General features: G+C 49.3%; 1 protein-coding gene across 1 annotated transcript in view; it reads right to left on the bottom strand.

Moving 5' to 3' along the window:
• The window catches only part of ABHD16A (abhydrolase domain containing 16A), a 41844-nt gene extending 34783 nt beyond the window's left edge, over positions 1–7061 (bottom strand). Inside the window, exons 1-2 of the mRNA XM_015420578.1 lie at positions 6917–7061; positions 1885–1941 (exon numbers count right to left, since the gene is read on the bottom strand). Of these exons, the coding sequence (XP_015276064.1) occupies positions 1885–1941; positions 6917–7039 (180 nt within the window). The 5' untranslated portion in view covers positions 7040–7061. The remainder of the gene's footprint in view (positions 1–1884; positions 1942–6916) is intronic.
• Positions 7062–11411: the final 4350 nt, after the last annotated feature.

Here is an 11411-nt window from a genome sequence, read left to right on the forward strand (position 1 = left end):
CGGAAGAGCTGTGTATCTAGCAGCTAATCAATGGCAGCTGTCTGTTTAAGAGTCAGGTCCCCACTGAGAGCTGGCCCTTTGACAGCCGGCTGTCTGACAAGTCACTGTTGGGATGCTCCACCCTTGGGGCAGGGAAAGGGAATGAAAGAGCAGAAATTCCTCAGAAGGCACTACTGGTCCCTCAGAGGCTTGGCCCCACCCCCATAAGGCTTCTGGATAGAGGGAGGCCACTGGGCATGCCCGAAGTCCGGCCAGGGCCCTCAGGCTCGAGGGAGGAGGCCAGTGGGGATAGACCGGCTCTGGCTCCCAGTTCAGAAGAGATCAGAGCTAGAGGAGGGGAGGTGGAATGGGATGGTACCCAACCTCTGCCCTTCTGTGTCTGAGGCCAAGGGATGGCATTTCAGCCAAATTAGGCCCTGGTATATGACGGCTGAGGCCCGGGTTCCTACAGAGGGCATGTCACATTGAAATAAACACGCCTGGAAAGACATGTTCAGTGGAGCCCTCTCTTTGATGACCTGCTGCATGCAAGGAAGGAGGGAGGGGGTTTTCTAACTGGGGAGAAGTACTCAGTCACACAACCTGTCCCCCACGTACCATTTGAAGGGCTAGGGGCATCCTCATCCTGCGAAACATGGACCCGATCCTATATGTACAACTGGATGGAGTGGTAGAATGAGCTGCACCCACTTCCGGCTGCCCTGGAAGGCAATTCGGGAACTTCCGCTAGTGCAGAATGCAGCTACCGGGAAGTAGTTGCAGTTGACGCACTGCCCCAAAGTTAAGCATGTTGCATTGGCTGCCTCTTGGTTTCTGAATTCAATTCAAGGTGCTGGCTAGTACCTATGCAGCCTTTCCTGGTGGCCTAGGACCAGACCATTTAGAGCAGGGGTCCCCAACATGGTGCTCACCAAACACTTTTCTGAGGCCTGCCAAGTGTTTTTAGAAAGCGGCCAGGGCCACGTGTGATTTTCCCCCAAGGCTCTTGACTGGCCGTTGGAGATTTGATTGGCCAGGCAGATTTTTCAAAACATTGGTTAGGCAGCAGCTGCCACCACATCACAAGGGTGTCTTCACTGTGTGACTGAAGGTAAGCTGTGGTGGCCATTTTGTGGCTGGCTCCACCTCCTGCAGTAGCTGTTTTGTGGCAGCCATTTTGTGTCTGCGCCCACCACACTGTGGTCGATTGTCCAGAGGTGCCTGCAGGCTCAAACAGGTTGGGGACCCCTGATCTGAAGAACAGCTAGAGACGGCCTCTCCCTGTATGCTCTTGAGCAACAACTTCGCTCCTCTAATCAAGGCCTGCTTATTTACAGCGCTGTCATGCAAGCAGGTCAGAGGAGCTTCTGCCCATTCCAGAGCTCTTTATGTAGTGGCTGTACTTCGTGGAAAGGCCTTCCCAAGCAGGTCAGGCAGGCCCCTCCTTTATTAGCATTCCAGAAATTGTGCAGAGATGACCTGTTCTGAAGGACTTTCTCTCAGGAGAGATTTGAGAGGCTGGAGGCTGCCTGCCTCGTGAATGGGTCCCAGGCTTCCTGACGTTTTGTGGATATTTATTATAGCATCAAATTGTTATTTTGGGGATATCACTGTCTGGTGTGTTTTTTTAAAAAAAAGCAAACAAAGGCAAAAGGTGGACTAAAAATGTCAGATACGAATAAACCAAATAAAACAAAAACAGCAGGGAACAGACTGGCCTTTCCCAGATAGGCTACCTGTCTTCACTTTCTGGTTTGTTTTACTCATGGGGACTTTTTCATGTGGGACCTGACTGAAGAATGGCGTCTCTTGCCCGCAGCCTAAAATGGTACAGTTCGTTCTACCACTTCAGAATTCTACAACTGCATATGCTGTAACAACAAAGAGAGAGGAGGAGACACTTACCAGCGCAAGGATGCTGTCGGCATGCTTTTCGAGAGACCGGGGCTGGTAATATGACTCCTGTGGAAAGAAATGGGACATCTGCAGAGTCTGAATTAACCTTTTGAGAGAAAAGCTAAGAGGACCAGTTGTATCAGAAGAGTGGGGAAACCTTGGCTTCGAGTGAGTTTGTCTTCCTCCTCCAGTCACAGTTTCTAAAGCACCTGCCAATTCAATTCCAACTATCTGGTCACTGCAAGAACAACTGTGGTAAATACTGATGTTTGCTGAGACAGAAGGGGGGGGGGAGACACTGCATTTATTGAATAATGCATGAAAAAAAGAAACCTTTCAAACTGATTGTGGCTTAGCTTAACAACTCTGTGTTGTGGCTTAGCAGCAAACTCTGTAGGGTTTTCCAGGCAAGAGATAATCAGAAGCAGTTTGCTTTGTCTGCGTCACAACCTTGCAATTCTGTAGTGGTCTCCCATGTAAATAGTAACCTGCTTAGCTTCCATCACTGGCCTAGTCTGGGTTTATCAGGCCCTCAGGGTGTGTGTGCATATACATGTCTGCCTGTCTGTCTATCTGCCTTCCAGCATACAAAAACTCCAGCCACCTTCCTGGTGATTTTCCAGAAAGGGGACAAAAATTTTAGACCTCCCCTTAAGCAGAAGGACCTATGGTGGGATAATCATCTTCTTGAGGCACCTGTTTAGATATGCATTATCCAACCTGAAAGTCCTACCTCTAGCCATAGGTTTGCGATGGTGGGCTGGGTGTACTCTGTGCTTTAAGAGACCAGTTAATCTACTGAAGCTTGGTGAAGCAAGCAAGTCCCAGGGCTGACTCTCGGAGAAACCCTAGCTCAAGTTAAGCCTCAAGGTTGCGAAGTTCAGCCACCCAGCCTCCCATGGGGTAGAAGACTGACAGCCATTTTCAAAGGCACCATTTCCAAAGCCGTCCAGGCACTGCTGCCAAGTGCAACTGCCTTCTGAGTGGGTGGTGAAGGCATGGCACAATAGCCATCAGGGCACATGGGCAAGCTGTTTTTGCCGCATCCGTGGGCAAGCCTCCAAGATTTTGCAACGCATTCTCAAGGATAAGGCAGGCATACTACCTTGGCTGGCCGAAAAGAAGGGCGGGATAGAGGTATGGTTAATAAACAAAATGTACACTTCCCAGCGAAAACCCCTTTTTCACATGTTGCAAGTCTGATTTCACTCCTGTGTCACGCCATGTTTGTGCATAACTGAATCTCAAGATTCAGAGAGGCAGAGACTATAGATCCGCCTGTATGTTAACTTATTTATTTTCAGAGGTTTGTATCCTGCTTTTCTGTACAACGTGGACCCAAAGGGGCTTATAACACTGTCCTCCCCTCTTCTATTTTACCCTCACAACCAATGTTCCGAAAAGAAAAACGGGATAGAGATATGGTTAACAAACAAAATGTACACTTCCCAGCGAAAACCCCTTTTTCGCATGTTGCAAGTCTGATTTCACTCCTGTGCCACGCCATGTTTGTGCAAAACTGAATTTCAAGATTCAGAGGGGCAGAGACGATAGATCTGCCTGTATGTTACCTTATTTATTTTCAGAGGTTTGTATCCTGCTTTTCTGTACAACGTGGACCCAAAGGGGCTTATAACACTGTCCTCCCCTCTTCTATTTTACCCTCACAACCAATGTTCCCTCTAAGCTGTGGAGTCCTGTGGGCAAAAATTCTACTTTGTGAGCTACTGGCATTAAAGTTGTGAGCAAGCGATTTGGCTACTGCATCAATTAGTTTGCTCTAGAGCCAACCTTCCTGAGCTAAGACAAAAATCTGTGAGCTGGAGGCTTAAAAACTGTGAGCTAGCTCACACTAACTCAGCTTAGAGGGAACACTGCTCACAACAACCACCTTTCAAGGTAGGTTAGGCTGAAAGATAATGTGACTGGCCCAAGATCACCCAATAATCATGGCAGAGTGCAGATTTGAACCTGGGTTCCCCAGATCATAGCCTAATACTTTTAACCACTACAACATGCTGATTCTCTATTAGGGATGAAGGTAACAAGGGGAAAAAACACACATTATGAAGGACAAATTTCACATACACAAGCAAATAACACAAAGAAAAGTGGCACCATTAGGGAGGCACATGGTGGTCATTTTGTTGTCGGTGAGCTACCCTGGTAGCAAATTAAATTCCTCTGGATAAACCTGACAGTTATTTTGAAGACACCTCACCAAAAAAAATGAAAGTTACCTGGCAACCATTGCGCTTGGCGTGGGCTTGCCTTTACAGATGGGAATAGGGTTAAACAGCGACTTTTCTGCAATAGTGAACGAGAGGGGGTGTTCACCTAGATTTAACATGCAAAGCTATGACATTGCAGATGCAGCAAAACTGCACACAGAACCCGAGACACGGTTCTCCCATACTGGGGTTTTACTAGCATCATCCCTTATTCCTCACGTGGTATGTGCAACAAAGGAAACAACTGCAATAGCATGTGGAAGACAAAGTGCTGTTTTATCCTGGGTCACACACAAGATGTCGCCTTATACTGAATCAGACCACCGGTCCATCAAAATCAGTACCGTCCCTACAGAGTGGCAGAGGATCTCCAGGGTCTTGGGCTGAGGTCTTTCACATCACCTCCTGCCAGAGCGTTTAAACTGGAGATGCTGGGGATTGAACCTGGGACCTTCTGCATGCAAAGCGGAGGCTCTTCCACTGAGCTGCAGGCCTTCCCTCACTGGGTCAGTCCAGCTGGCCCAGTACCATCCACACTGGCAGCAGTTTTCCCAGGCAGCACGGCTGGCAATGATCCCCACCCAAGACCACGAGAAGCTGCTAACAATCAGAGTAGACAATATTAGACTCAGGCAGAACCTTTGCTGGCCATACTCCCCAAGATCTCTCATCTGGAGATGCCAGGGATTGAATTTGAGACTGCATACTAAGCACGTTCTCTAGCACCAAGCTGTGCTGTAACAGGAGATGCATTAACATCCTCATTATCAATTCTCCCATGAACCCAGGTTGTCATTTATAAGACAACCACTTCAGAGACTGAGGAAAGAAGCTTCTAGCAGAATCCATCTGCCAGGACAAATATAGAAACTGCCGGGGAGAGTTACCTTGAAAAACAAACAAACAACCGTTACATTTCCACGTCTCGAACTAAAGCAATAAATATGCACATTAAGAGACGCCACTAATAGAAGGAGAACAACCTGATCTTTCCGTGTCTCATGTTGCAAGCTACGTGTGCCAATACATGATACCGCTTTTTTCTCATAACAGTTTTGCCCAGGACGATATTCGTGATGAACGGGGACAAGTGGAGTTCAAACTGTGCTCCAATGAATCCCTGGGACTCTTTGAAAGTTTAGCAGGGGTTCCTCAGGGAAAAAAGCACTCACAGCAGACAGACTTGCCCTCCACTACCAGTCTGTGCTAACAATAATGCTAGAGGCCACCCGGCTTCATAAAGGAACCCATTCCACAAGATCCTCTCACTGTTCTCAAAAGGACAGTGTTAATTTCTGCATGACAACAGCATAGCTGAAGTTGTACCTTTTGTTAACCAAGGCACGCACCCTAGAGCACGGGTGGCCAAACTGTGCATGCGGCTCTTTCACACATATTGTATAGCTCACAGGAGGGTGGCTGGGGAAGCTAAATATCATTAGCAAACCAATATCACTGGACAAATAAAATTTGGTGTAGTGGTTAAGTGTGCGGACTCTAATTTGGGAGAACCGGGTTTGATTCCCCACTCCTCCACTTGCACCTGCTGGATGACCTTGGGCAAGCCATAGTTCTGATAAGAGCTGTTCTTGAAAAAAGAGCAGTTTCTGTCAAGAGCTCTCTCAGCCCCACCTACTTCACAGGGTGTCTGTTGTGGGGAGGGGAAGGGAAAGGAGATTGTAAGCCGCTCTGAGACTCCTTTGGGTAGTGAAGGGCGGGGTATAAAGCCAATCTCTTCTTCTTTTACCACTTTTGTTATTATTTTTGGCAGTCTCATTTAACGTTAATAAAAAGCAAATCTGCACCCAGTAACAACGTGTAATATTTGTTCATGTCTTGCGGCTCTCAAACATCTGACGTTTATTCTACGTGACTCTTATGTTAAGCAAGTTTGGTCACCCCTGCCCTAGAAGATGCTCCAGAATCCACCAAAGACTTTTGTGGCACATGCTCTGGACGGCTTTTTGTTTTGTTTTGGCAGGCAAAGCAGACATGGAAAGTATTCCCTGAAGGTTAAAAAAAAATAACGATGCAAAATTGTTCCGCTCAGCGGTAGGGAAACAGGACTGCTAGCTTTTATCCTGTAGTAGGCCTTTCACAAACACACGGGCGGGCTTCCCCTGCGGTTACACTGTCACGCTGAAGGAAAGCTACACCTGTTGGAACCTTGCCCTCCATGCCATCATTAGAAGCACAGAACCTGTGAGGTAGAAGGTAGGAACGCTACTGGGAAAGGGGGGGGGGAAGAGAAACAAAGAGCTGTAACGTCTCAGTTCCTGTTTCCTAACAGTGCAATCCTAAGAGCACTTTCCTGGGAGTGAGCCCTATTGAATAGACCTTAGTAGAATTCAGAGTCGACCCGCTTAGGATTGCTCTCTAAATAAACTTTTTCTTTCCCCACCTCGACGCTCCCTTCTGTAAGTTAAATATATCCATCTTCCACTGTTTGCCAGCGTCTCCAAATGCATCAATAACTCCTCCACTAGATTGCATCCTAGAAAAAAATAATGGTTCAAAGACCCAACAATGGCATGGTCCGGAGTGGGTGTGTTCGACGTTAGAGAAGGAAAGGAGCTCGCACTTTCTGATTTCTTTCTTCCTTTCTCTCCCCCCCCCCCTTTAATCTTAACGGTATCGACCAACAGGATCGATCAATAGCCACCGATTAGGACAACTGCATGCTGTCCGGCAGGACTGTTTCCCTCCCCCCTCTCCCCTAATGGATCCACCCCAAGACCCTATACAGATAAGGGAAAAGGAAGAAGATACCAAATCTACGATGGGGGAGGAATGGCAAAAGACGGGCTTACCCAGGAAGGTTCAAGAGCGCCTTGGGAAGACTCGATGGCCTCTGGCCTGGAGCGACGCGATCCTCGCTCCCGATAAACCCGATAGAGCCGCGGGCCCAAAATGCAGCTGAGCAGCTTCGCCATTTTGGGACCGACCTAAAGCCGGCCAAGGCCGGCAGGGAGGTGGGGAGGCGGGGAGGAGCCACACTTCCGGGGTTTCTACAGGCGGGCGAAGGGGACAAAACAGTTCTGGTTTTCTAGAGCGCGATGTTTGTACCGCTCTCTCTCCGCCTCGTCTCTTCAGGCAGACTGCATACAATGCAATACAAGACCAGTGGCAGCATCTTACACGCTAATGTTTTCTCCAGCGTGAGCTTTCGCCAGTCATATCTCAGTTGTTCGGGTGGAACCGCTTCCCCTTTTCTACTGGGGGAATAAATCCAACCGAATTCACACTTATATTTAGTCTTGCAAACCAAACTTCATGATAGATTCAGGTGGCTGGCTGTGTTGGTCTGAAGCAGCAGAACAAAGTTTGCGTCCAGTGGCACTTTTAAGACCGACAAAGTTTTATTCACCTGGAGCGACGCGATCCTCGCTCCCGATAAACCCGATAGAGCCGCGGGCCCAAAATGCAGCTGAGCAGCTTCGCCATTTTGGGACCGACCTAAAGCCGGCCAAGGCCGGCAGGGAGGTGGGGAGGCGGGGAGGAGCCACACTTCCGGGGTTTCTACAGGCGGGCGAAGGGGACAAAACAGTTCTGGTTTTCTAGAGCGCGATGTTTGTACCGCTCTCTCTCCGCCCCGTCTCTTCAGGCAGACTGCATACAATGCAATACAAGACCAGTGGCAGCATCTTACACGCTAATGTTTTCTCCAGCGTGAGCTTTCGCCAGTCATATCTCAGTTGTTCGGGTGGAACCGCTTCCCCTTTTCTACTGGGGGAATAAATCCAACCGAATTCACACTTATATTTAGTCTTGCAAACCAAACTTCATGATAGATTCAGGTGGCTGGCTGTGTTGGTCTGAAGCAGCAGAACAAAGTTTGCGTCCAGTGGCACTTTTAAGACCGGCAAAGTTTTATTCAGGGTATAATCTTTCCTGTGCATGCAAGCTAGACAAGGAAGTACATGCACAATGAGATTATGCACATGGGACTCCCTCTTTTCAATCCAGAAGTTAGGGATGCCAGCCTCCAGGTGGGACCTGGGGATTCCTTGGAAATATAGCTGATCCCCACTCTACAGAGATCAGTTCCCGTGGAGAAAATGGATGCTTTCAAGGGTGGACTCCAGGGCAGGAGTGTTGGACTCATTTGTTATGAGGGGCGGATCTGACATAAATGAGACCTTGTTGGGCTGGCCGTGTGTGTCATAAGATGTAATGCCAGGTAGCGGAGATAAAAACTTTATAAAGGACCCAAACACAAAGGGGTTTTTTTCTTACTTAATAAAAACATGCTTAAAACATAACACTCTTGCAATGTTTTGTTTATTTAACAGTGTCTGATAACTGACTCCCCTTGCTCTGAATTATTGCATCAAAATATCTGTGCTGTTGCAATCCTGAGTATGCTGTTCAGGTGTGTATCTGTAAGCTGGAAACTTATGATGACGCAGCAGCAGCAGAACTGGAAGATGAAGCGGAAGACAGCCAGTTCCACTGTGGGCCTGACAAAAGCCCTACGGGGTCTGATCTGGCCCCTGGTCCACATGTTTGACACCCCTGCTCTAGGACATTGTACCCCACTGAGGTCCATGTCCTCCCTGAGGTCCATCCCCAAATCTGCTGATGGCCAGGGGGAACTGGCAACCCTATGATCAGAAGCCAAGAGATGAATAACAGAGCCTGGACTGAGTCCATCTTTTTCCTCTCTCAGTTAACCTGAGGAGTTTAAACCCTTTTTTTAAAAAAAGAATCTTCTGCATGTCATCCTTTAAAATCAGGGTAAGAGCTGCGGTGGCTCAAGTGGTTAAGACGCTGAACTGCAGGCTGTGGAAGGTCAGTAGTTCAGCAGTTCGAGACCCGGGTGCCGCATGATGGAGTGAGCTCCCATCTCTAGTTCCAGCTCCTGCCAACCTGGCAGTTCGAAAGCAAGAAATTGCAAGTAGATAAATAGGTACCACTTCGGTGGGAAGGTAACAACGCCTTGGTGTTTAGTCATGCTGGCCACATGACCACGGAAACATCTTCAGACAGCGCTGGCTCTTCGGCTTCGAAATGGAGATGAGCACCGCAACCCTAGAGTCGGATTCGACTGGCTTTCGAGCAAGGGAACCTTTACCTTTTAAGTGCTTGTTACAGTTACAGTTTTGATGTGCTGTGACTTAACTGTATTCTGCTGCATGCTATTATGTATTGCTGTATATGCCTCTTAAATTTGCGTGAGCTGCCTCAGGAGCATTTGAAGCCAAAGGTGGGATAAACTGTTGAGGGCTCTCTAAAAAGAGATGCCTTGGAGACATGCACCCACTATATTAACAATTTGTAAAACGACAACGCAGAAACAAAACACACATTTCAAGATCAAAACACAGGAAATTAACGAGCCCACTAGCTCTCCTTTCCATTTAGCCCCGAAGGGGCAATGGAAATACTGAGTCATTCATTGGAGGCCGCGAAGAAGGACTTGAGTGAATGAGCTGAAAAAGTAATCTAATTGAGACGAAAGGGCCGTGGGTTGGTAATAATGCTATCGCAGGAATATGTGTACTTCAGATAGTATTTAGGGTTGCCAGCTCCAGGTTGGGAAATAACTAGAGATTTTGGAGGTGGAGCCTGAGAGGAAGGCAGGGTTTGGGGAGGGGAGGGGAGGGACTTCAATGGGTTATAATGCCACAGAGTCCACCTTCCAAAGCAGCAATGTTCTTCAGGTGAACTGATCTCTGTTGCCTGGAGATCAGTTGTAATCCCAGGAGATCTCCAGGTGCCACCTGGAGGTTGGGAACCCTCTAAGAACACACCAGCATGGATCACATGACCATATGATGCTGCCTTATACAGAATCAGACTATTGGGCCATCAAGGTCAGTATGAGGGATGCCAGCCTCCAGGTGAGGCCTGGGGACCTCTTGGAATTATATAACCTTACATAACCTTGGACCTTCTACATGCTGAGCAGATATTTGGCCACAGCCCCTTATTACTGGGATCTCTCCCAGTGAGCGTATACAGCCTATTATTCTATGCTCCCACTTCTGCACTCATTACAAAGTGCTGTTTTTGACATTACAAAGAGTGCCTTCTCCTGGATGAACCTACACAAGCTTTGAGGTCGGTAGAAGACGCCTTTCTGCAGGGACTTGCCTTGCCTGAGGTAAGGTTGGTAGGGACTCAACAGGAAGACCTTTTCAACGGCCACCCTAAATTATGGAATGCCATCCCCAGAGACGTGAGGAAGCCACCTGCCCCGCCGTTCGCCCTCCCCTGCACCACAGGACCGTAGAGTTGCCATCCTCCAGGTGAAGCCTGCAAGTCTGCCGGAATGGCTGCTTTTCAGGATGGGCTCCATGGCAGCATTATACCCCGCAGAGTTATCTCCTCAGGCCCCACCTGCAAAATCTCCAAAAATTTCCCACCCTGAGTTGGCAACCCTAGGAAACTTGCCAGTAGCCTTGCTGACCCTGCAAGGCAGTGAGGTGAGGTGCAGGAAAGCAACTGTTTCCCATCTCCAAGGTCTCCAAGGTCGGGGACAAAGGGTGGCACATGGGGAGGAGATGTCCCGAAGGCACCCACTAGTCTGTGGTGTGCCCCAAGGGGCAGTGCTCTCCTCAATGCTATTTAACATCTATTTGCGCCCCCTTGCCCAGATTGCCCAGATCCACCGACGGCAGGGAACAAGCCTCTGGGGCAGGGTTTTCCCCGCCCCCCGGGGGGACTTGGCAAGCCTAATCACACATGAGAGGTCATTCTGGCTCCCCCAGCTCTCCTTCGGGGCTCTTAAAAAAACTTATGGCTGCCGCCACTGTTCTCAGCGGCAGTGGCGACGCCCGCGGGAGGGGGGGCGGGGCGAAACGTTCCCTTGCCTCCCTGAGCCCCGGGGTGGTGGCCTTGGACTCGTAGGGGCAAATTCCACCTCTTGCATCTGATTAAAACGTTGCCGCTCGGACATCACACGCGAGAGGTCATTCTGGCTCCCCCAGCTCTCCTTCTGGGCTCTTAAAAAACTTATGGCCGCCGCCACTGTTCTCGGCAGCAGCGGCAACGCCCACGCATGGGGGGGGCTAAACGTTCCCTTGCCTCCCAGAGCCCCAGGGTGGTGGCCTTGGACTCGTAGGGGCAAATTCCACCTCTACCACTGTTCTCGGCAGCAGCGGCAACGCCCACGCATGGGGGGGGGGCTAAACGTTCCCTTGCCTCCCAGAGCCCCAGGGTGGTGGCCTTGGACTCGTAGGGGCAAATTCCACCTCTCGCGTGTGATGTCATTTTGGCTCCCCCAGCTCTCCTTCGGGGCTCCTTAAAAAGTTATGGCTGACGCCGCTGTTTTCAGCGGCAGCTGCGACGCGCCGGGGGGGG

Source organism: Gekko japonicus, unplaced genomic scaffold, assembly GCF_001447785.1.
Source record: "Gekko japonicus isolate JY-2015 unplaced genomic scaffold, Gekko_japonicus_V1.1 scaffold753, whole genome shotgun sequence".
Classification (NCBI taxonomy): domain Eukaryota; kingdom Metazoa; phylum Chordata; class Lepidosauria; order Squamata; family Gekkonidae; genus Gekko; species Gekko japonicus.